Source organism: Bombyx mori, chromosome 12 (assembly GCF_030269925.1).
Source record: "Bombyx mori chromosome 12, ASM3026992v2".
Lineage (NCBI taxonomy): Eukaryota > Metazoa > Arthropoda > Insecta > Lepidoptera > Bombycidae > Bombyx > Bombyx mori.
Genome location: NC_085118.1, coordinates 1,003,054 through 1,029,350, shown reverse-complemented (window position 1 = coordinate 1,029,350; position 26,297 = coordinate 1,003,054). Strand labels below are relative to the sequence as shown.

Sequence of the window (26,297 nt, the reverse complement as noted above, 5' to 3'; positions counted from 1 at the left end):
GGCAGAAATAGGCGGGGTGGTGGTACCTACCCGTGCGGACTCACAAGAGGCGCTACCACCAGTAAAAACGTCCTGGGACGCGGAGTCTTGTTTGTTAAGACTGCGCTGTATTGTTTTGGGCTCTGAAGATTTTCTCTTGTAACATAATAATATATCGATAATCTCTGCCACGCAGCATCGTGCGGTCGTTTCGAATGAGATGAGATATTGCGCCTCAAGATTGCTCGTCTCGCTACCTACCATGATAAAAAACCACTGACACTAGGAAGGACCTGTCTGATTAAGATGTCACCCGTATGCAGACGTAATTTGAAATCTAAAATGAATATTTATAATAAAACTAGCTGACCCGGCAAACGTTGTGTTGTCGTAAATAAGATTTATAGGGAAATTCTAGTGTAGAAAAAAAATCCTCGTTCAACCACATACCTCATTATAACCATAATAAAAAAAATCAAATGTTTTACACAGAGTCATAGGCTAACGGACGACAAAGTCTAATGTATTTTGTTTCAAGTTACCGGTGAAACAAAATACGGAAAGGAAAATGAAAGAAAAAAAAACAACAAATTCGGTTTATTTATTTATTGTTCAGTCTTAACATTCTAATCAACAATAATTCGACTACGTACACATTACTTTTTTTTTTCCAATTTGGTTACCATGACTGGAATATGAATATGGAAATATTTTTGGTACACCACAATAGATATCTTGCTGCAATATACTGGCTCACTTGTAAAAAAGATCTAATTTCTTTCTCGAGTAGGCCAATATGTACATACATTCTATGTACAGCCTAGATGAATGTATCGGAGAGGTTCGGAGAATTGCGCCCCGTACGACTATATAGTTTGAAAATAAAAATATGGAAATTAACATTTTATTGTTTTAGGACTGATTTCAGAATGATCACAGAAATAATTTTACTTTTATTGTGTATTTTGTCCTTTAAATAACGTTTGAATAAATTTGTGGCCGATTTTTATGATCTTAAGATCATAGCTAATATAAAGATTTAATGAAAAGTAAATCGCCTATCATAGAGAATGTTGTAACGTTTTGCAAACCTGAACTTCGTGATATCAGAGTCATGACAGTTCGATGCGTTTTGGCGCGAAAATTTATAACCTAAATTGCATTGTTTAACTCGTTTTTGCGCTAACCTAACTAAAGCGCTTACCTAATGGTCAAAAACCGTCCTATTCATTGGACCAGTGCAGTCGTTGGACCGATGGCGAACTGTCTCCAGAACCATATTTTATGCAGCACTGTGAACGCACAGAGTACACCATGCAGCAATCCCAAATCTTTCAACGCATCGAACTCAAGATTTTTAATTTAATACATAGAAAGTTCTCTTTGACTGCCGTCATTCAATTTCCTTTTCGAACATTCTAAATGTTTCTAGCACACTGGGTGACAATATTTTCATTATTAATTAATAGGTCTGAATTAAATATTAGTTAACCGTTATATATTTGGTTGAATAACATTAATTAATACGGAATAAACAACTATATGAGAAAAACACGTTAAATGTGTCCTTAAAATTACAAGAGATTCCACAATGGACGAAAGAGGTCTACCTGTTCTACAATACAACAATTTGCGTTCATAAAGTCTATTATTTAATAATTAATGCGTCAAGTCCACAATTTGTGCAGTATGTTGTCGAGTGCCCATGCCGTCTCGGTACAGAAGCAAGTAGCGACTAACGAGTATCCGCAGTACTTTTGCTATATTATTGACCAAAATCCATTGACAAGTGATTTTGATGCCTGTACAACAAAATCCCACAAGATGTTCAGAGCCTACATATACATAGGTTTATGAAAACTATTAAAGAACATCTGTGCAATAAAGCTTACTATAAAGTCAATGATTATCTAGAAGATTGCACAAAGTGGGAATGAGTTGCTCACTCCGGGCATTTCAATATTGCAATAATTGTTACGTTATAATAGTCATTTTAAAAATTAATATTTAAAAATAAATCTATTATTTAAAAAATATATATATGAAAAAAGACATGCCCGCTGAGTTTCTTGCCAGTTCTTCTCAGGACGGAGGCTAGTTTTTGTGAATTGGCGGTAGTTCTTTTTGACGTTCAACAAGTATGTAATTTCACTTAGGTTGAATAAAATTTTATTTGATTTGATTTAATTTCATGTTTTTGTGTTTGATTTATTAACCTGGTTTAAAATTGTCAAGAATGTTGTCTATGATGAGGTTCGGAAACCAAGTTCATCCGATATACGATCTGACCCCGTCATCGCATATGTTCCGGTCGTGTCTGATGTCTGCTGATGTCTAAATGCATGCAGGGACTACATATGTTCCCATATTATCATTATGGATGTGTTAGCGATAAATATATTGCAGTGATCCTATTTAAGTCTCTGATGTGTTTCACGCCCCAAGTCACTTCGAAAGGCCACTATATGTAGCGTTTTCCGACTTCGATCATTTCAATTAAATTCGAATTAAACTGTCTCGCTGACATGACTCTCTAATGTTACCAGCTTTGCTAGAAAATAAAATTAAAAGAACTATGTTTACAAAGCACGAAACGTGCCCAATGGATTTGTACGTAATTTTTTTTTTATAAATAGGTTGTTATCATTAATCATAGATATTTTTATGGCGAAATTTTTTTTACCATTAAAATTAAGCAAAGCAGTTTTGAATTTTTCATAAACGAACAAAAGACGCTACTGAAGTCCTATTTGATATTTTTTCATACGTTACAGATAAAGAGATATTAAATTAGAGAGTTTCACGGAACATATTGAATTTAGGGTTTGGTGTTTAAAAAAAAAACATTCGTTGAATATTGCAGCATGATTTTGTTGAATCGTGTGACTTAATGAGATAAAACGTAAATCTTTTTTGTTCGAATTTTGGTTGTCAACTTTTAGGCCGCACGTGCTTACGAAATATTCGTAAATAAAATTTGTTAAATACTTTATTCCTCTTTTCCGCTAATGGGGTTCCTTGTAAACTATAAATTTAAACAGCAGCTGTGTGAGTTCATCGTAATAAGTTGTGAAGGACTGTTTTCGTCCATTGTTGTAATAACCATTGAGGTCCACGAAGAGTGTGTAGTTTTCAAAATAACCTATAGTAGGGGCAATTGTTCATCGAAAAACGATTAATTTGAAAAATCAATCTAGGTAAAATGATTACTTCCTTCTCCAAGTAGTTTTTTTCTTTCTTTTTTTATTGCTTAGGCGGGTGGACGAGCTCACAGCCCATCTGGTGTTAGGTGGTCATCGGAGCCCATAACATTTATAACTTAAATGCCGTCACTAATCTTGAGATCTGGTTCTAAGGTAAAGTATAGTTAAAACGGCTGCTCCACCCTTCAAACCGAAACGCATTACTGCTTCACGGGAGAAATAGACTGGGTGGCGGTACCTATCCGTGCGGACTCACAAGACCAGTAAAGTTATTCTTAGCACAAACATATAGGTGTTGTGTGCCCGTCGGGCGGGCTGTCTTCTTGAATATATTCTATTGTGGATCTATAAACCGCCACCAGTGTGCTTAGTGCGAGTTTTTTAACGTTCTCGATAGCGTAAAAGTTAACTCAATTTTGTATACAGTTGGAACAGCGCCCCTAGCGGCACACGTTCCGACTCCATACAAATTTCAGTTAACTTTTACGGTATCGAGAGCGTTAAAATACTCGCACTAAGCACACTGAAGTTATCATGTTTATGATGCAGCCTGCGGTACATATTCTTTACAATAAATATTGCGTAATAAACTTAACATCTTCTATTGAAGTATATTTAATGTATTCGCAGACTGTGAATTGTGATTATGACAATGATATGCTAAGTTCGGAGGGCGATGGACTATCGACCCTCGTCGTCGAGATATACGAACTAATTTTCTATGACGTTAAATATTTTATTGATACACATCACACTGGACCGATGCGTCTAAGGTGGGGACAATGTTTGTCGGGTGTCCGAATCCGGCGGGAACGCACAATATGCGCGCGTCCTTATGTATATACAGATCTGATGCTGTCATTAGAACACATTAAATGTGTCCTAGTTTTAGAGAGAGCGTCGGTGATTTAAATACCAATAATGGATGACCAGATTTTTTATATTTATTTTTTTTATTGCCCTTGTAGGCAGACGAGCATACCGCCCACCTGATGGTGAGTGATTACCATCGCCCATGGACTTCAGCAATGCCAGGGGCAGAGCCAAGCCGCTGCCTACCGCTAAAACGTTATCTCGTCAGAGTGACTAAAGCTACTAAATAGCAATCTCATAGATCAGCGTTCATCTTAAAATGTGGAACAAAAGGAGAAGTGCGAGAAAAAAAACTTAAAATTAAATATAAATAATTACGTTATTACACCTACAAATATAACCTAGTCGGATGGACCCGTCCATAATATTATTGTCGGTTCTCAATCTATGTGACGCCGCCCAACTTGCGTAAGGAGCACGGAACTAATGTTTCTCCACTAGTTATTGACATTGGCAACATTATACAGTAGACAAAAATGACTACCTAAACAATATAACTGTGTGAGTAAGTAATATCTGCTTTATTATTATTATTTTATTTTTTATTGCTTAGATGGGTAGACGAGCTCACGGTCCACCTGGTGTTATGTGGTTACTGGAGCCCATAGACATCTACAACGTAAATGCCGCCACTCATCTTGAGATATGGAGTTTTTACAGCACAACGGCTGCATTGCCCTTCAAACCGAAACGCATTACTGCTTTACGGCAGAAATAGGCAGGGTGGTGGTGACTACCCGTGCGGACTCACAAGAGAGATGCTACCACCAGTGATGTAGTATTAACCTAAATAGTGGTTAAACGCATTCGAGTGTTGCCGATACAAGGATGTGTGATCAAAGTTATTTAAAACTTTCATAAAGATCACAGAAGAAAGAGCAACAATTAGTATTGAGTGTGACAGACAGCGCGCTCCTGGCGGCCCGGGCTATATGACAAATCTCCGTTGACTTAAATAAACTTCGAAATCACAGAAGCACATCTAACTTAAAATTAATTATCAATTCCAGACACTCAAATCTTTCATATACGTCAACGTTAACTGTGACAGTTGACCCTGACAGTTGACGTCGACACGTCATGTACGGCACAGATAACGCACATAATGTTCGATCAATTTCTTTTGTGCTCTTACTCGTAACGATTATGACTAGAACAATCGGCTCACGAACATTGGACCTTAACGTTGAAGCTATAGAGATCATTGTATCATGTCTAGGGGGCCGGCGACTCAGATCATGCCGAAGCCCTCGCCGCCCTCGTTGATGGCCCAGAGCAGCGCGCGCACCAGCTGCTCGTAGGAGTCGTAGTGCGGCAGACAGAGCTGGTTGAAGCACGTGTGCGCCGTGGGCAGCGCGCCGCTCGTGGGCGCCGGGGACAGCTGGAAGCGAGGGTTCAGCTCCTGGAACCGGCCGCCATCACATCAACAGGAGTTTTGATAGCATCCGGCGTTCCTCGATGTCCATGGGCAGCAGTACTTACAGAGCTCGATGTGTGATTGTGTCGAGTGCGTTTTGAAGTCGTCGTGGCCTAAAGGATAAGACGTCCAGTGCATTCGTGTGTAACGATGCACCGGTGTTCGAATCCCGCAGGCGGGTACCAATTGTTCTAATGAAATACATACTCAACAAATGTTCACGATTGACTTCCACGGTGAAAGAATAACATCGTGTAATAAAAATCAAACCTGCAAAATTAATTTGTGTAATTATTGGTAGTAGGACTTCTTGTGAGTCCGCGCGGGTAGGTACCACCACCCCATCTATTTCTGCCGTGAAGCAGTAATGCGTTTCGGCTTGAAAGGCGGGGCAGCCGTTGTAACTATACTGAGACCTTAGAACTCATATCTCAAGGTGGGTGGCGCATTTACGTTGTAGGTGTCTATGGGTTCATCCACTCTTCTAAGCAATAAAGAAATTATAAAAAGAATGGTACCTGGAAGCCCCCGGGCGGCAGCTGCGAGCAGCCGGTGGTGAACTGCAGCAGGCGGGCGCGCTCCTCGGTGCTGAAGTTGCTGAGCGCGGCCCAGAACCAGCCCACCAGCCGCTCCCAGTCCCGCCCCGCGCCGCACACCAGCGCGTGCGCCCGCCAGTCCGCCGCGCACGCCTCGCCCGTGCCGCACACCAGCAGCTGCACAAGCGCGCCGTCAGCCTCGCCGCGTGCCCCCGCGCCCCGCACCCCCGCCCCACACCCCGCGCCCCGCGCCCCACGCCCCACATCCCCGCCCCGCGCCGCACACCAGCGCGTGCGCCCGCCAGTCCGCCGCGCACGCCTCGCCCGTGCCGCACACCAGCAGCTGCACAAGCGCGCCGTCAGCCTCGCCGCGTGCCCCCGCGCCCCGCACCCCCGCCCCACACCCCGCGCCCCGCGCCCCACGCCCCACATCCCCGCCCCGCGCCGCACACCAGCGCGTGCGCCCGCCAGTCCGCCGCGCACGCCTCGCCCGTGCCGCACACCAGCAGCTGCACAAGCGCGCCGTCAGCCTCGCCGCGTGCCCCCGCGCCCCGCACCCCCGCCCCACACCCCGCGCCCCGCGCCCCACGCCCCACATCCCCGCCCCGCGCCGCACACCAGCGCGTGCGCCCGCCAGTCCGCCGCGCACGCCTCGCCCGTGCCGCACACCAGCAGCTGCACAAGCGCGCCGTCAGCCTCGCCGCGTGCCCCCGCGCCCCGCACCCCCGCCCCACACCCCGCGCCCCGCGCCCCACGCCCCACATCCCCGCCCCGCGCCGCACACCAGCGCGTGCGCCCGCCAGTCCGCCGCGCACGCCTCGCCCGTGCCGCACACCAGCAGCTGCACAAGCGCGCCGTCAGCCTCGCCGCGTGCCCCCGCGCCCCGCACCCCCGCCCCACACCCCGCGCCCCGCGCCCCACGCCCCACATCCCCGCCCCGCGCCGCACACCAGCGCGTGCGCCCGCCAGTCCGCCGCGCACGCCTCGCCCGTGCCGCACACCAGCAGCTGCACAAGCGCGCCGTCAGCCTCGCCGCGTGCCCCCGCGCCCCGCACCCCCGCCCCACACCCCGCGCCCCGCGCCCCACGCCCCACATCCCCGCCCCGCGCCGCACACCAGCGCGTGCGCCCGCCAGTCCGCCGCGCACGCCTCGCCCGTGCCGCACACCAGCAGCTGCACAAGCGCGCCGTCAGCCTCGCCGCGTGCCCCCGCGCCCCGCACCCCCGCCCCACACCCCGCGCCCCGCGCCCCACGCCCCACATCCCCGCCCCGCGCCGCACACCAGCGCGTGCGCCCGCCAGTCCGCCGCGCACGCCTCGCCCGTGCCGCACACCAGCAGCTGCACAAGCGCGCCGTCAGCCTCGCCGCGTGCCCCCGCGCCCCGCACCCCCGCCCCACACCCCGCGCCCCGCGCCCCACGCCCCACATCCCCGCCCCGCGCCGCACACCAGCGCGTGCGCCCGCCAGTCCGCCGCGCACGCCTCGCCCGTGCCGCACACCAGCAGCTGCACAAGCGCGCCGTCAGCCTCGCCGCGTGCCCCCGCGCCCCGCTCCCCGCGCCTCGCTCCCCCACCCCGCGCCCCGCTCACCTCGAGTTCGTTCTCGTCGAAGATGGCGAGCAGATTGTCGGGCACGAGCAGCGTGAGGCCGCGCAGGAAGGCGTCGGTCTCTGCGCGCGTGCGGGCCGCCAGCCGCCGCTGCGCCACCAGGTCCAGGTACTGCAGCTTCGTACTGTTGCGGACCTGGGACACCAACACACTTGCGATCGTCGTCGGGCGGCGCAGGGGTGGAGGGGCGATTCCGTGAGTGGACGTCACCCGCGCGACATTGTGGTCATTTACTTACGCGTATTGGCAACCAAGTGTCGACACAATATATTACAAATTTTTTGATCAAATATTACTTTGCTGAACACCTGGATAATGTATTTACACCAAATGCGATGGATAATTCGGCTATGCCTCCCAATGAATCGGAATTGAATGAGCATGTTATTGAGGTTCCTTTCAAAAAAATTAGTAAATCCGAAACAAGATCTGTCATAAAGAATCTTGACCCTAATAAATCACCAGGATATGATCTAATAACAGCAACTATTTTAAAAGAGCTACCTCAAGAGGGAATTACTTTCTTGACCCAATTATACAATGCTATTTTCAGACTTAAGTTTGTGCCTCACTTATGGAAGGTAGCTCAAATTAAGATGATACCTAAACCTGGAAAAACTGGCGAGGACGTGAAATCTTATCGTCCTATCAGTTTGCTCCCTGTACCGTCCAAGGTCATGGAGATTTTGTTTCTCGCAAGATTGAATCCTATTATTGAAATGAAAAAACTAATCCCAGATCATCAGTTTGGCTTTAGACGGAAACATAGTAGAAACTGATGGTACGATAATGGGAACTTTTGCTGATGACACCGCAATAATGACCATGGACGATGATCCAAACGAAGCTTCTTATAAACTACAGAACAGCCTTAATAATATCAACACTTGGCTAAAAAAATGGCGCATCAAAGCGAATGAATCTAAGTCTGTACAAGTTACTTTCACCACTCGAAGACAAACTTGTCCTGCAGTCACCTTGAATAATATAGAGATCCCGCAATCTGAAAATGCAAAGTACTTAGGGATGTACCTGGATAGGAGACTGACTTGGAGAAAACATATATTCACCAAGCGTCTTGCGGTGGGTCAGCAAATACGTAAATTGTATTGGCTTCTTAATAGAAAGTCTCAACTGTCAGTTGAAAACAAGCTTTTACTATACAAATCTGTTATTAAACCCATTTGGTCATATGGCATCCAATTGTGGGGTACTGCGTCAAACTCAAATATTGAAATCCTTCAAAGATTTCAATCAAAAACGCTCAGGATGATAGTGAACGCACCATGGTATGTTGCAAATGAAAGAATCCATTATGATCTTGCCATAAGAAAAGTCAAACATGAAGTAATCCATCGAGCTAAAGCATATTGTGTAAGATTGGAAGCCCAACCGAATAACCTTGCTAAGCATTTAATGGACAACCTAATGACTACAAGAAGACTCAGAAGAAGAGTGCCTCAAGATCTACTAGATCTACTGTAGATTAAGTAGATTAATTGATATGGACATGTCAATGGACATTGTGCATGCACCGCCGAAATTATTTTTATCAAAACTACGGTTGCATGTCTTACGACAGCTTACTGTATAGAATAAACTAAAAAAAAAAAAAAAAATTATATTACTTCTCTTCGAATTTGATGTATGTTATATAGCTGTTGAACTTAAAATATTTTCCATTTCAATAATTTGATATAATTTTTGGTTTATGAGAATTTTGGGGTCATGCCATCAGCATTTTTGTTGGATGCCGCTGTACTAGGCACAAGTCGCCCACGGGGTCCAACGCGGCGTGGCTATACGTACTGACTAAATTATTATATAAAACCCTTTGTGTTGAAGTGTCCCTGCCTGACCCGCACGTAGCACCGGCACTAGCAATTGTATTATGGTATTGTAACTTAGAAGTATGCGTAATTAATACTCTGTCGCGGAACAGTTGAAGGTAGGACGACCGTTACACTATACAACGAGAGATCGACCTGATTACTCACAGTGACACTACAGCACCGGCTGAGCTAGATAGCGTTTAGTATGGAGGTCCCGGCGAGGCTCACCCGTGTGCGCGCTCCGTCGGGGACCAGCTCGCACGTGTTGACGAGCTGCCCGGCGCCGTCGTACTCCTCCTCCACGAAGTACAGCTCCAGCTCGGGCTCGGCCGCGTCCAGGTCCGTCTCCAGGATGTACTTTATCTTGGACAGGTACAGCTCCGGGTCGTCTTGTTCGAAGTACTGAAACGGGTTAGTGTAGATGAGTAGGGGGCCGGGGGCGGTCAGGGGGCAGGCGGGGGGTGGTTGGGGGGGCAGGTAGGGACGGGAGCATACAGGGGGCAGGCAGGGGACGGGGCGCACCTTGTAGTGCACGCGCAGGCCGATGAGCTGCGCGCGGAAGGATCGCGTGAGGCGCGCGCGGACCAGCTGCCGGTAGGAGCCGCCCAGCGCGCTCTCGTACAGACACTTGCCGACCATCTTACCAGCGAACTCGAAGTGCTTTAGCTGCAAAACGATCCGCTGTGTGTATAAACAATCACTTATTTAAGTAACAAATTATATATTTTATCCTGTAAAATTTTAAGTAAATAATTTAACTAAAAATATATTTTTATCGAATGATTCATTCGTTTTAATATAGTGGGTATTGATATATTATATATATTAATAAAATATTTTGTATCTCAGGAATGTGGACAAGATAGGATCATAATAACAAATTACATTATTATTTTTGCAACGTTTCAGTCTTTTATTAGACCTTCATCAGGGATCTGAAAAGTACACATATTGATAACCAACAATTTAAAAATAACAATTGTCAACACTACAATATTTACCATAATATGAATTCCAACAATCACTATCCTACACTGCACAGTTGCCTTAGTCATCATAAATTAATACAAATCAACAAAGCTGATAAATTAGTTAATTATTATTTTTAATTTTAGAAATCTTTCTAGATTCTAGAAGATCTAAAATTAATCTAATAAAAGACCGAAACGTTGCAAAAATAATAATGTAATTTGTTATTATGATCCTATCTTGTCCACATTCCTGAGATACAAAATATTTTATTAATAATTATGGACGATAATATTGATAATAATATATATTAATATTAATACACACACTACCATTTATTTGACACACACACGTAAGTATATATACTCTTTTGTTTAATGTTAAAGTCTGTGGTCAAATTGAGAATAGTTTAATATTGTTTGTCATTAATATTGTTTGTCGTTAACATTATTTATCTATAGTGTAGCCTTGGCGAAATCTGTGATCAAAGAAGTATAGTCTTTGACAATAGAATTTTAATAATGTTCAAAATTGTATTTTAAATTAATTATGGTCGAATTTCGACCGCTGGGCGACCACTAGTAAAAAGAAAATATTTGAAAAAAACTATTGAACGCAATCTAATATTTATTTAAATAATTAATTCGTAAATGCAATCGCTTATCAAGGTAATGACGTCATCAACGTGACATACAAAATCTATTCCTCAAAAATTGATAACCTGTGACTCTTTTTATGCTTCTATCAACATAACCGTTCAGTTATAAAAAAAATCGGTTGTCTGTAAAGTCGGTTTATTGACGATAGTTGAACGTGACAACGTCATAAGAAAATACTGATGGAATGGTTTCATTTTTCAAAAGAAAATTTTAATTTTATTTGTCTGATAGATATTTTGTATGGACAATTGATACGACATTCACTTTTCACTAAACTTCATACTTGACGAAAACGTGTAAATGTATTATTGTATAGCAGCTGTCCACGCGGATGCATCGCACACTCAAGTAGGAGAGAGATAGATGTCGAACGCTGCCGAACGAGGAGGCCTATTGTGCCTCTTTGTCGAACGTTGCGGGGTCTCGCTTGCACTTCAAGCCTAAAATGGAACGCCTCAAAGCGAGATAACGCCGCATGAGTCATGTTTTTTCGTGCGTGCAGCCGGCTCCATCGAATTATAAGACGTTGTCACGTCAATAACGAATCATTATTTTATCTAAGAACTTGAGAACAATTTCTGAAAACACGTTCGGATTTTTATACAAGGCATTGATAGACAAGACTATAAAAAGTTTTGACGGTGTTCAAATAATGACTAACTTCATGCTTTGAGTAGTAGTTCCATTTTTCCAACTGGAAAGGCAAATGTATCATACCATACAGCCTAATCTTTTATATTCTTTTTTATGAAAAATTATAATATGGAGTGAAATGAAATGAAACTGATTAATTTGAAACATTAATTAATTTGGCATGAAATACAATGAGATGAGATGATATGGGATGAAATGTAATCTCAGTAAAATGGTGGTTATTTACTTTTTCAGTGGACTTTTTGAAGTACCCCGAGAAGCTACGTCCAGCGGCTTTGTTTCATTTTCCCTCATTTGTGCACTTTCACAGATACTAAACAGTTAATAATTCACCGTTATTACACATTTACACCTGAAGAAACACAAAATAGACAAAATAAAACAATTCACAAAACTTCCCTCTTCGCGTTCTCGCCAAAAAGTCCTTTGAGGTTGTCGATGAACTATCAAAACTGATTTTTTTAAGGGATTTTATGACCTGATAACGGAGACCTTTAAGCCATGCCTTATTTTAATTTATATTCATATTTTTGATAAAAATGATATTATGGAGTGAATTGAAATGAAGATGATTAATTTGAAACATTAATCAACTGGGATGAAATTAAATGAAATGAAATGAGATGAAATATAATCTCAGTAAAATGGTGGTCATTTACTAAGATTTTTTCAGTGAACTTTTTGGAGGATCCCGAGATGTTACGTCCAGCGGCTTTATTTCATTTTTCCACATTTGTGCACTTTCACAGATATTAAACAGTTAATAAACCACCATTATTACACATTTAAACCCGAAGAAACACTAAATAGACAAAATAAAACAAATCACACAACTTCACTCCTCGCGTTCCCGCCAAAAAGTCCACAAATCTATCAAAACTGATTTTTTTTTTTAAGAGATTTTATGACCTGGTAACTAAGACCTTTAAGTCATGTCTTATTTTACTTTATATTCTTAATTTTATGAAAAATGATAATATGGAGTGAAATGAAATGAAGATGATTAATTTGAGACATTAATCAATGGGATGAAATTTAATGAAATGAGATGATATGGGATGAAATATAATCGCAGTAAAATGGTGGTCATTTACTGAGATTTTTTCAGTGGACTTTTTGGAGGAACCCGAGAAGTTACGTCCAGCAGCTTTGTTTCATTTTCCCACATTTGTGCACTTTCACAGATATTAAACAGTTAATAAACCACCGTTATTACACATTTAAACCTGAAGAAACACTAAATAGACAAAATAAAACATCACACAACTTCACTGCTCGCGTTCCCGCCAAAAAGTCCTATCAAAACTGATATTCGAGTCATGCACAGAGTATATAAAAATACAGACATACACAGGTATCTGTTTTAATAAAGCCAATGATGACGTCATTTGAGAACACACTTTAAATTATTGATAATTAAAGTTTTTTTTTTTCTGTAATCATCTAGCTAATTAATGACTGTAAAGAAAAAATGAAACAATTTCGGAATGAAACTAATAAAAATGAGTACGAAATACGTACTCAATAAATGTTCAAGATTGACTTCCACGGTGAAGGAATAACGTCGTGTAATAAATATCAAACTCGCAAAATTATAATTTGCGTTATTACTGGTGGTAGGATCTCTTGTGAGTCCGCACGGGTAGGTACTACCGCCCTGCCTTTTTTTGCTGTGAAGCAGTAATGCGTTTCGGTTTGAAGGGTGGGGCAGCCATCGTAACTATACTGAGATCTTAGAATTTATATCTCAAGGTGGGTGGCGCATTTACGTTATAGATAGGCTCCAGTAACCACTTAACACCAGATGGGCTGTGAGCTCGTTCACGCATCTAAGCAATAACAAAAATTATAAAAAAATAAAATAACGAAAGGGTGAAAAGTAACGGATGAGAAAACGACCGATCGGTACAAAAAAAAAACGGTGAATCATGGAAGTGCACATGGTATACAGAGAGTAGTTGTGAGACCTTGAGATGCGGCGGCCGAGCGGGGTTGGGGTGCACCAGCGCGGCCGGCGCGTCGCTGAACGGCACGAACAGCGCGCGTCGGGCGTCGAACAGCTGCGCGCACACCTGCGTGAACCACTCGCGCCGCACGCCGCCCCAGTCCACACCTGCACCACACACCGCCCTCGCTCTGTACGTACTGAGCCAACCCGCCCCACCGGGGGGCCACGCGACCCACTCGCTCTCACGCCGCCCCAGTCCACACCTGCACCACACACCGCCCTCGCTCTGTACGTACTGAGCCAACCCGCCCCACCGGGGGGCCACGCGACCCACTCGCTCGCACGCCGCCCCAGTCCACACCTGCACCACACACCGCCCTCGCTCTGTACGTACTGAGCCAACCCGCCCCACCGGGGGGCCACGCGACCCACTCGCTCGCACGCCGCCCCAGTCCACACCTGCACCACACACCGCCCTCGCTCTGTACGTACTGAGCCAACCCGCCCCACCGGGGGGCCACGCGACCCACTCGCTCGCACGCCGCCCCAGTCCACACCTGCACCACACACCGCCCTCGCTCTGTACGTACTGAGCCAACCCGCCCCACCGGGGGGCCACGCGACCACTCGCTCGCACGCCGCCCCAGTCCACACCTGCACCACACACCGCCTTCGCTCTGTACGTACTGAGCCAACCCGCCCCACCGGGGGGCCACGCGACCCACTCGCTCGCACGCCGCCCCAGTCCACACCTGCACCACACACCGCCCTCGCTCTGTACGTACTGAGCGCACCCGCCCCACCGGGGGGCCACGCGACCCACTCGCCCGCACGCCGCCCCAGTCCACACCTGCACCACACACCGCCCTCGCTCTGTACGTACTGAGCGCACCCGCCCCACCGGGGGGCCACGCGACCCACTCGCTCGCACGCCGCCCCAGTCCACACCTGCACCACACACCGCCCTCGCTCTGTACGTACTGAGCCAACCCGCCCCACCGGGGGGCCACGCGACCCACTCGCTCGCACGCCGCCCCAGTCCACACCTGCACCACACACCGCCCTCGCTCTGTACGTACTGAGCCAACCCGCCCCACCAGGGGGCCACGCGACCCACTCGCTCGCACGCCGCCCCAGTCCACACCTGCACCACACACCGCCCTCGCTCTGTACGTACTGAGCCAACCCGCCCCACCGGGGGGCCACGCGACCCACTCGCTCGCACGCCGCCCCAGTCCACACCTGCACCACACACCGCCCTCGCTCTGTACGTACTGAGCCAACCCGCCCCACCGGGGGGCCACGCGACCCACTCGCCCGCACGCCGCCCCAGTCCACACCTGCACCACACACCGCCCTCGCTCTGTACGTACTGAGCGCACCCGTCCCACCGGGGGGCCACGCGACCCACTCGCTCGCACGCCGCCCCAGTCCACACCTGCACCACACACCGCCCTCGCTCTGTACGTACTGAGCCAACCCGCCCCACCGGGGGGCCACGCGACCCACTCGCCCGCACGCCGCCCCAGTCCACACCTGCACCACACACCGCCCTCGCTCTGTACGTACTGAGCGCACCCGTCCCACCGGGGGGCCACGCGACCCACTCGCCCGCACGCCGCCCCAGTCCACACCTGCACCACACACCGCCCTCGCTCTGTACGTACTGAGCGCACCCGCCCCACCGGGGGGCCACGCGACCCACTCGCCCGCACGCCGCCCCAGTCCACACCTGCACCACACACCGCCCTCGCTCTGTACGTACTGAGCGCACCCGCCCCACCGGGGGGCCACGCGACCCACTCGCCCGCACGCCGCCCCAGTCCACACCTGCACCACACACCGCCCTCGCTCTGTACGTACTGAGCCAACCCGCCCCACCGGGGGGCCACGCGACCCACTCGCTCGCACGCCGCCCCAGTCCACACCTGCACCACACACCGCCCTCGCTCTGTACGTACTGAGCCAACCCGCCCCACCAGGGGGCCACGCGACCCACTCGCTCGCACGCCGCCCCAGTCCACACCTGCACCACACACCGCCCTCGCTCTGTACGTACTGAGCCAACCCGCCCCACCGGGGGGCCACGCGACCCACTCGCTCGCACGCCGCCCCAGTCCACACCTGCACCACACACCGCCCTCGCTCTGTACGTACTGAGCCAACCCGCCCCACCGGGGGGCCACGCGACCCACTCGCCCGCACGCCGCCCCAGTCCACACCTGCACCACACACCGCCCTCGCTCTGTACGTACTGAGCGCACCCGTCCCACCGGGGGGCCACGCGACCCACTCGCTCGCACGCCGCCCCAGTCCACACCTGCACCACACACCGCCCTCGCTCTGTACGTACTGAGCCAACCCGCCCCACCGGGGGGCCACGCGACCCACTCGCCCGCACGCCGCCCCAGTCCACACCTGCACCACACACCGCCCTCGCTCTGTACGTACTGAGCGCACCCGTCCCACCGGGGGGCCACGCGACCCACTCGCCCGCACGCCGCCCCAGTCCACACCTGCACCACACACCGCCCTCGCTCTGTACGTACTGAGCGCACCCGCCCCACCGGGGGGCCACGCGACCCACTCGCCCGCACGCCGCCCCAGTCCACACCTGCACCACACACCGCCCTCGCTCTGTACGTACTGAGCGCACCCGCCCCACCGGGGGGCCACGCGACCCACTCGCCCGCACGCCGCCCCAGTCCACACCTGCACCACACACCGCCCTCGCTCTGTACGTACTGAGCCAACCCGCCCCACCGGGGGGCCACGCGACCCACTCGCTCGCACGCCGCCCCAGTCCACACCTGCACCACACACCGCCCTCGCTCTGTACGTACTGAGCCAACCCGCCCCACCAGGGGGCCACGCGACCCACTCGCTCGCACGCCGCCCCAGTCCACACCTGCACCACACACCGCCCTCGCTCTGTACGTACTGAGCCAACCCGCCCCACCGGGGGGCCACGCGACCCACTCGCTCGCACGCCGCCCCAGTCCACACCTGCACCACACACCGCCCTCGCTCTGTACGTACTGAGCCAACCCGCCCCACCGGGGGGCCACGCGACCCACTCGCCCGCACGCCGCCCCAGTCCACACCTGCACCACACACCGCCCTCGCTCTGTACGTACTGAGCGCACCCGTCCCACCGGGGGGCCACGCGACCCACTCGCTCGCACGCCGCCCCAGTCCACACCTGCACCACACACCGCCCTCGCTCTGTACGTACTGAGCCAACCCGCCCCACCGGGGGGCCACGCGACCCACTCGCCCGCACGCCGCCCCAGTCCACACCTGCACCACACACCGCCCTCGCTCTGTACGTACTGAGCGCACCCGTCCCACCGGGGGGCCACGCGACCCACTCGCCCGCACGCCGCCCCAGTCCACACCTGCACCACACACCGCCCTCGCTCTGTACGTACTGAGCGCACCCGCCCCACCGGGGGGCCACGCGACCCACTCGCCCGCACGCCGCCCCAGTCCACACCTGCACCACACACCGCCCCAGTCCACACCTGCACCACACACCGCCTTCGCTCTGTACGTACTGAGCGCACCCGCCCCACCGGGGGGCCACGCGACCCACTCGCCCGCACGCCGCCCCAGTCCACACCTGCACCACACACCGCCCTCGCTCTGTACGTACTGAGCGCACCCGCCCCACCGGGGGGCCACGCGACCCACTCGCCCGCACGCCGCCCCAGTCCACACCTGCACCACACACCGCCCTCGCTCTGTACGCACTGAGCGCACCCGCCCCACCGGGGGGCCACGCGACCCACTCGCCCGCACGCCGCCCCAGTCCACACCTGCACCACACACCGCCCTCGCTCTGTACGTACTGAGCGCACCCGCCCCACCGGGGGGCCACGCGACCCACTCGCCCGCACGCCGCCCCAGTCCACACCTGCACCACACACCGCCCTCGCTCTGTACGCACTGAGCGCACCCGCCCCACCGGGGGGCCACGCGACCCACTCGCCCGCACGCCGCCCCAGTCCACACCTGCACCACACACCGCCCTCGCTCTGTACGTACTGAGCGCACCCGCCCCACCGGGGGGCCACGCGACCCACTCGCCCGCACGCCGCCCCAGTCCACACCTGCACCACACACCGCCCCAGTCCACACCTGCACCACACACCGCCTTCGCTCTGTACGTACTGAGCGCACCCGCCCCACCGGGGGGCCACGCGACCCACTCGCCCGCACGCCGCCCCAGTCCACACCTGCACCACACACCGCCCTCGCTCTGTACGTACTGAGCGCACCCGCCCCACCGGGGGGCCACGCGACCCACTCGCCCGCACGCCGCCCCAGTCCACACCTGCACCACACACCGCCCTCGCTCTGTACGCACTGAGCGCACCCGCCCCACCGGGGGGCCACGCGACCCACTCGCCCGCACGCCGCCCCAGTCCACACCTGCACCACACACCGCCCTCGCTCTGTACGTACTGAGCGCACCCGCCCCACCGGGGGGCCACGCGACCCACTCGCCCGCACGCCGCCCCAGTCCACACCTGCACCACACACCGCCCTCGCTCTGTACGCACTGAGCGCACCCGCCCCACCGGGGGGCCACGCGACCCACTCGCCCGCACGCCGCCCCAGTCCACACCTGCACCACACACCGCCCTCGCTCTGTACGTACTGAGCGCACCCGCCCCACCGGGGGGCCACGCGACCCACTCGCCCGCACGCCGCCCCAGTCCACACCTGCACCACACACCGCCCTCGCTCTGTACGCACTGAGCGCACCCGCCCCACCGGGGGGCCACGCGACCCACTCGCCCGCACGCCGCCCCAGTCCACACCTGCACCACACACCGCCCTCGCTCTGTACGCACTGAGCGCACCCGCCCCACTGGGCAGCCATGCGGGCCCTAACACTGGTAGTCCATATTATTGCGCTTCACACAAACTTAAATACAGTCCTAAATAAAACCACCATGTGTTATTCGATGGGAAGAGACGACAATTTTAAAGAATTTCAAACGAATGAGAGGACTAATGTACCTTGCTCGCCCTGGAAGCTGACGTCGAAATTCTTACACCAGTCGGCCACGGTGAAGTGCTTGGTGGCCTTTAGGCTGGAGCGAATGAGGTCGGCGCGGGTCACGCGCAAGCTCAACTTGTCGTGGGGGTGCTTGGAGTGAGCTTTGCGCATTTCACTATAGAAGAACTCTTGCTTATTCTGTTGAATTTACATGAGTCACAGAATTAGGAAATGGTTTTCAATTTATGTTAAAATATATAAGGTTAAAAGGCTAAGCTGAAGGTTTTAGATTTAATTTAAGGTTTTAAGAGTAATGGTGTGATGATCTCATTGTACCATTTGGGATGTTTAAACGACTTAAGGAAAGATCTTCCACCGAGCGGGTGAAATTGCTCGGTAGACCGACGGTCCGAATGTTGTTGTTCGGAACTTGTATATATGCGAGCTTATCTTGAACATGTCATAAGCGAGATTCAGGCATTTGTCAAATACCTTGCGTTGTATAATGGCTACCCGCCACATACCTTAAAGGAGTCCTCTCCTCCGCAGTTGTCCAGCAGCAGGTGCGTGAAGCAGGCGGCCAGCAGGTCCCGCTGGGCGCACTGCAGCCGCACCGCCTCCTGCACGCCGTCCTCCACGCACACCTCGCCGCCGCCCTCCGCCGCCCCTCCCGCCGCCCCTCCCGCCGGCTCCATGATCAGCTGCCCGGACATGGAAAGTTTTTCAATTACTTATTAGTTTGGAGAGTAGATCCATTTAAATAATCATTCTTAATTGTATGCCCCACTGTACGTGTTCATGTGGGTTGGGTTAGATAGACGCGCCCCGCTGACCTTAGTAGACGGGCAAAGTCGAAAAGACGTGATCCTCTTCGGTATGAACTTGAACATGTAGTCCTTGACGATGAGCTGCTTCGGGTTGAGGCAGCACAGCACGCGGCGCGGGCGGCCCGGGGACAGCAGCCGCGCCTCGAACGTGATGTTGTGCCGCCGGGACGACAGGTTGCGCTGCACGGTGGCCGCGTCGCTCGCTGTCAAATGCAACATACAAATTTCGCAAATATTTTTCGTAATGATTATTCAGTGGTAATTAGAGACCTTTTTTTTATTGCCCTTGTAGGCAGACGAGCATACGGCACACCTGATGGTGAGTGGTTACCGTCGCCCATGGACTTCAGCAATGCCAAGGGCAGAGTCAAGCCGCTGCCTACCGCTTAATACTCTCCACAAGCCTCGTTTGAAGAAGGACATGTCATAGCGCTCGGGAAACACCGTGGAGGGGAGCTCATTCCATAGCCGGATGGTACGCGGCAAAAAAGATCTCTGGAAACGCACTGTGGATGACCGCAGTGGCTCCAGGTAGTATGGATGAACTCTACTCCGGTGGCGGGCGGTGCGATGATAAAAACGAGATGCCGGTATCAGCTCGAACAATTCCTCAGAGCACTTCCCATGGAACATACGATACAAAATACAGAGGGAACCGAAGTCCCTCCGCAGCCCCAGAGGTTCCAAACGATCCGTGAAAATGGAATTATCGACAATCCGAACGAAAAAAAAAAATACACAAACGAACTATAACACAAGTGGTACGAAAAAGGACGAACATGTAGGAGTAGTAAAGGCACTGACACGAACGATGGGTAACACGGCGAATATCGATATGTACTGCCCTCAGTTTTTCGAAATTTCCGAAATGTTGAACAACAATAATGGATGATTGCCTAAATTCATAAGCGACAGCGATTTGGTCGAATTGTAAGGCGGTTGCCCAAGTAATGGCGGGTAAGTGAGTCGCCACAACCCTTTGGAGATGACCCCCACTCTCACTGCAGCAAGCACCGGCGTGATCTGTACTGAAGCTACTCACGTGTCAGCACAATGCAGTCAAACTGTCCGTTGTGAAGCAGAACATCTTCATAATAAATGGCGGCCTTGTAGACTCCGGCGTTGGGGAAGCACAGCGTCATCGTGACGCGCTGGTTCACCGAGTCGTACTGGAACACTGCCGAGGACGACAGCTTCTCATCCAACTCTCCAGTTAAAGTATTAATTTTGATGGAGAAACCCTGCAAGTAGAAAGGTGAAGATTTTTTCGCTGGTATTTGATAAGTTCGTGCTGTAAATATCGGTATTAATACTTTTATAGATACAGCGATAATTTTATGAAAAGTTTATTTCTGTTTGTTTCCTATTACAAAATATAACCAAATGGCCAGACCATAGTTTGGAAGTTTGCTCTCGAAATTCAGTAATTTATTCACAGTCCATTCGATATTACATGCACTCATTACTGCGGCATATGTAAGCTGGAACAAATGTGATGAATTAAGGCGGTCACGGCCCACAATGGACGACGGACGAGACATGAACCCAATGGCAAAGCGAAGAGGGGCAAGCTTCCAGCTCATAGCACATCAAAATCCTTTTTATTAACACTATTTGTAGTTTTGGTCTCTTTTTAGTAATCAATGGTTAATATTGGTCCTTCGAGCCAGGTTTTTTGTTATTTGACCTTTTGAAAGATTTTACGTATTTTAAACAAAGTAATTACAAACACTGTAGCGCTCGTTAGTAGACATATTTATTACATTTAATTGGACCTTATAACCCGCTTATTGTACCCGGTTCAAGATTTACAGCGAGAAATGGGGTCGATTGGAATGTGTGGCTGGTCTGCGGAATAACTAAGACGGTGAACTTTACTCCAGCAGACTCATAATGTGTTTTACGTTATATCGTTAATGGTGGTGTCGCGCGCTCGGTACTGACCGCGTGCGGCTGCGGCGGCGCGGGCGCGGGGTTGTCGTAGCGGTCGCGCGGGTGGATGTGCAGCGCGCGCGGGGAGCGGGCCGTCCACACGAGCGCGGCGAGCGGGCGCCGCACGCGCGAGCGCCGCGCCTCCACGCGCCCCGCCACGAACCACTTGCGGTACGGGCTGTCGCACACGCCCGCCCCGCCTGCGCGCAACACTACATCATTGCACAACACGCGCTCCTTCATTTCGCGACATCCATAGCACAGCGCTGGCTTTACTGTTTGCTTCAATAAATGTTATGTAATATCTTGTGTTGTAGTAGTGCTAGCGGGGGCAGTAGGAGTAAGCATTCAACGACGACCAATCCCACTGGATGGGGTTGAGACAGCGAATTTTTCTACTCCATTCTCTTCTATCAGCCGTAATCTCAAAACTCACTCCACTCTCTCTCTCTCTCTCTCATATCGTCATTCACATACTCCATCCATGTCTTCATCGGTCGACCTCTTCCCCTCTACCTTACACTACCATTTCAATAAATCTCCTAGTCACATGCATCTTCTCTCTACGCATCACGTGTCCACACCACGCTAACCGTCCGCTCTTTAATTTATTAATCACCGGGGCTACTTTCACACTTCCTCTAATATTCTCATTCCTTATCTTGTCCATTCTTGTCACTCCACACATCCATCTCAACATTCGCATCTCTGCCGCATACAATCTTCACAATGAAATTACATTCCACAAAATAACATTCACGACAAAAGCCCTTAAAATGTTTGGACATGTGACAAACTAGAAGTGATTGACTCTATGTAAGCAGATGGCCCTACGGAGATCGTCCCGGACAACAGTACATACCGATAGTAACGGAAATGAGGTAGACTCCTGCCGTCCTCACCGTGAACTGAACTCGCGCCACGTTGGCCTGCGCGGGGTCCCCGCAGCCCAGCTCTATCACGGCTTGCACCTGGGCACGAGACCTGTCGCTCAACACAGACTACGCTAGCGCTGTAATGACCAGCGCTACGTGTCCTCCTTCAGACGAAGTTTGCGCTACTTAGTGCTCAACGATAGGCAACGGCTTGGCTGTGCCTCTGGCATCGCTGACGCCAATGAACGACGCTATCCACTCACTATCAGGTGACATTGATAGACATCGAAGCAGCTGTCACTCAGCCTTGGTTCAATATTGTATGTGATTCCTTCCATCACATAGGAATTATATTGTGATATAATTCTTGTTTGTTTTGTGTTTACTGGCAATCGAGTTTACGATAAAATCTTACATAACGATACCATCTTTTTTTAATACCTTTGTAGGCGCAGACGAGCACACAGTCAACCTACCGGCAATGCCAGAGGCAGAGCCAAGCCACAGCCTACCATTAAGTACTCTCCGCAAGCCTCGTTTGAAGAAGAACATGTCATAGCGCTCGCGAAACAGCGTGGAGGGGAGCTCATTCCAAAGCCGGATGGTACGTGGCAGAAAACATTTTTGAAGACGCACTGTCGATGAATATGTCATTGACCTTTGAACTCACCATTGAACTCAGAGTCCCTCTGGTGTTAAGTAGTTACATGACCCCGTGGATATCACAATATGTGTGTCACTGTGCCCCCGGGACATGAGGTCGAAATCCCAATTGTATTGTTTAAGCCAGTTTAAGGATACCCCACCCCTCAAGCCGGAACTTGACGGACTGCTTTAATATAGTTACCTATGCGGGTTCACAATGCGCACTACCACGTGTCGAAGAAATCGTGTAACGTTTTTCCACATTAACTGAGGAGACGTGACGTCATCACAAACAAAAATCAACAGCCAATCTAGTTTGTTACCATAAGCCAACCAGATCTAAGTACTCACCTTCCGGGTTCCGTGGCTAATGCTGACCGCGAGTTCATCGGTGTCGCATATGGGATAGGGTTGCCCGTTGCGCTGGTAGCAGAGGACAGTGAAGCACATCGTTTCACCCACCACTTGTGGTTCCTCCCAGCCCCATTCCACCTGACCAATATCCATAGGGTTTAGGAAATCAAAAGCTTTATTATCTGATTAACGCCGCAGGGGCAGTCGTGTCGCGACGAGAGTGAGAATGAGACTGGCACCGGAAAAGAGTACTAGTGGGGGAGGACCATGACAAACTTTGAGTGGCGCATCTTATTTATTTCACTCAAATTACCATACTGTAGTTATTATTGGCACTTAAGAGTACAACTCCAGTGTGGTACCAGTATGATGACGCACAACTGATTTCCACAAATCGATTCCTTTTCTTGGCTTGCTACACACCTATATCCCTTTGGAACCTTCAACGAGTGCAGGGTAGCCGTGGTTTTAAGTAAGACTAGCAGCATAAATAATTAAAAAGCTATATACCACTAATCAGATAGAAGCTTACTCTGCAACTAGGTGGATGTAAATATTTTCCCGTGACGTACTGCAGCAATGAGTGCTTCGCTTCAGGAGCCAACGAGGGTTGCGTCATAGCGGCCAAGGTCACCAGCCCGCACACCGAAACGGAAACAATCAGCATTCCACCTGGAGTTACAATATTTTGCATATCAGAAGGAAACCTCGAGTAAAGCTACAATTTTTTTTTATTGCTTAGATGGTTGAACGAGCTCACAGTCCACCTGTTGTTAAGTGGTTACTGGAGCCCATAGACATATACAACGTAAATGCGCCACTCACCTTGAGATATAAGTTCTAAGGTCTCAGTATAGTTACAACGGCTGCCCCGCCCTCAAACCGAAACGCATTACTGCTTCACGGCAGAAATAAGCAGAGCGGTGGTACCTACCCATGCGCACTCACAAGAGGTCCTACCACCAGTAACAGTAATATCACATTAACACCCTCGCTATTTTAGATTCTGGTCAATACACATTGGCATACCCCATGTCCAGGCGTCTTGGTGCTTGCTGTTCTTGACCACGGTACTCCAGAGCTCCATCTTAAGTGTCTGCAGAGCCTCCTTCCCTGTGGGCAAGCTGTGTCTTGCTGCCGACCACGAACCAAAGTCCTTAGGGTCCAGAACGTGGCGAGCAGTTGTGTCTTCCAGCCAGTAGACGTCTTCTAGTGACGTCACGTCGAGACTAAGCAACCTACCAACAACAATTATTTTTAAATTTTCTATTTCTTTGCTGAAATTTTGAAAGATAATGGTAGTGGATAATGGATCCGCTTTAAGTATTAAGAAACATAAGCCGGAAATCCACGTGATTATTTAGATTTGGTTATTATGTCACAAGTAAATAGCGTTGGATTTCGTTGCTAAACATAAGGCAACACAGAAAAACTCATTTTTTTTCAATTAGGGTTGACAGGGCGCTGTGGGTCACGTTAAGAATGACTGATTGTTCAATAGAATAACGCCATTGATAGCAAATTTCGTGTTATAAGCATGTTCTAAGTTATATTGCAACATGATGGTGATATTATTGGAAATTATAAATTTTTTAAAGACGAGGATAAGGTGATAAAAGCTAAATTATTTTTAAGGTTTTTTTACTGCTCTTTAAACACTCAGTACTTTTACTTAATAATAATGAAAAGAGTAGCCGCTGATAGTTAGCACTTAACTAGTACCCGGAACGGTAATCAGCTATCTTTATCACAAACTGTATCTATCTATCTATATCTATATATATAAAAATGAATTGCTGTTCGTTAGTTTCGCTTAAACTCGAAAACGGCTGGACCGATTTAGCTAATTTTGGTCTTAAATTATTTGTGGAAGTCCAAAGGTTTAAAAAGTATATAAATATGAAAATGCTCGGAATTAAATAAAAATAACAATTTTGTTTTTTCTTTGATGTGTCCCCCGTCGGACGGATTCTTTTGTTTGTTTTAAGCTTATTTTATACAAAAGTTTAGGTCTTTTATTTATCGATTGAGGCACTACGAAGTCTGCCGGGTCAGCTAATTCTAAATAAAAGTGGGCTATGGGTCGCCGCATACTCGACGACGCCTAAAGACCTGTCAAGTAACAGTGTCCGTTCTAGAAATCATTTTCATATTTTGCCTAATGAATTATTGATACAAATCGGTCAGGTATCCATATTTAAATTTATTAATAATTATGATTATACAGAACCTCAATACAAATAGAAAACATTGTTAATTTGCCGAACTTAATATTGTTTTATGACTACCAATTTTTAACAGCTTTTATGGCGGCAATTACGCTACCAATTTTTTTTTTCCTGCCTATGCTGATAGCCTTGAGAGGCTATTTCAGTGTAACCTTAACTAGTAGGCGAGCTCCGGGGTTCAAACCGGAGTGATGCTAACACTGGCCCTAGCAAGAGCCGTGCTTCGCAGAATCTACCGCCGGATCGGAAACGCGACCCACTGAGAAGATCCGGCGAGAAACTCAGGGGGCAACATTTGTCTTTGTTATTCAGTTCTCTGCCAGCGTGTGGTAAATTAAAGAAGCCATTTTAGATCACGCCTTCAATGAAGTTCTGGTAATGTTTTAGTTTACAATTAAGTTCAACTTACTAAACAAACAAAGCGTTGTTCAACGCCATAGTTCCACGTAACTTGAGCATTAACTAAATTATGCAACGCTCGGCTGCCCCTAACTTAGTTGGCCGGTTACCAACTTCCAACTTATTGCAGTGCTATGTCGGGTCGGGTATTAGGCATTTGTAAAGTGTTTTTTTTAGTAGTGCCTATTGTTCATTTAATTTTTATTATTATTTTCTTTCTCGCGAGGATGCTAAAACCGATTCCTTAATCTCAAAAGAAGACTGAATATTTTTATTACATAATATACATTTAAGAACATAAAAAAGACAAAACAATCTAGTTATTCTTGTATTTAGCCAAAGCCACAAGACA

The 26,297-nt window shown here is 49.3% G+C and overlaps 1 protein-coding gene across 3 annotated transcripts in view; it reads right to left on the bottom strand.

Moving 5' to 3' along the window:
• Positions 1 to 570: 570 nt before the first annotated feature.
• LOC101742572 (apoptosis-resistant E3 ubiquitin protein ligase 1) overlaps positions 571 to 26,297 on the bottom strand; it is a 48,230-nt gene continuing 22,503 nt past the window's right edge. For 2 of the 3 annotated variants that reach the window (XM_038014391.2, XM_062671335.1), the window contains 15 exons: positions 24,348 to 24,556; positions 23,851 to 23,990; positions 23,316 to 23,456; positions 22,307 to 22,415; positions 21,457 to 21,644; positions 20,555 to 20,753; positions 19,519 to 19,715; positions 19,210 to 19,386; positions 18,706 to 18,883; positions 13,697 to 13,842; positions 9,970 to 10,113; positions 9,676 to 9,849; positions 7,598 to 7,750; positions 5,991 to 6,185; positions 571 to 5,457 (listed from right to left, as the gene is read on the bottom strand). In XM_038014391.2, coding sequence (XP_037870319.1) covers positions 5,287 to 5,457; positions 5,991 to 6,185; positions 7,598 to 7,750; positions 9,676 to 9,849; positions 9,970 to 10,113; positions 13,697 to 13,842; positions 18,706 to 18,883; positions 19,210 to 19,386; positions 19,519 to 19,715; positions 20,555 to 20,753; positions 21,457 to 21,644; positions 22,307 to 22,415; positions 23,316 to 23,456; positions 23,851 to 23,990; positions 24,348 to 24,556 — 2,521 coding nt within the window. In that variant the 3' untranslated portion in view covers positions 571 to 5,286. The remainder of the gene's footprint in view (positions 5,458 to 5,990; positions 6,186 to 7,597; positions 7,751 to 9,675; positions 9,850 to 9,969; positions 10,114 to 13,696; positions 13,843 to 18,705; positions 18,884 to 19,209; positions 19,387 to 19,518; positions 19,716 to 20,554; positions 20,754 to 21,456; positions 21,645 to 22,306; positions 22,416 to 23,315; positions 23,457 to 23,850; positions 23,991 to 24,347; positions 24,557 to 26,297) is intronic. The other variant, XM_062671334.1, reaches the window with a different exon arrangement.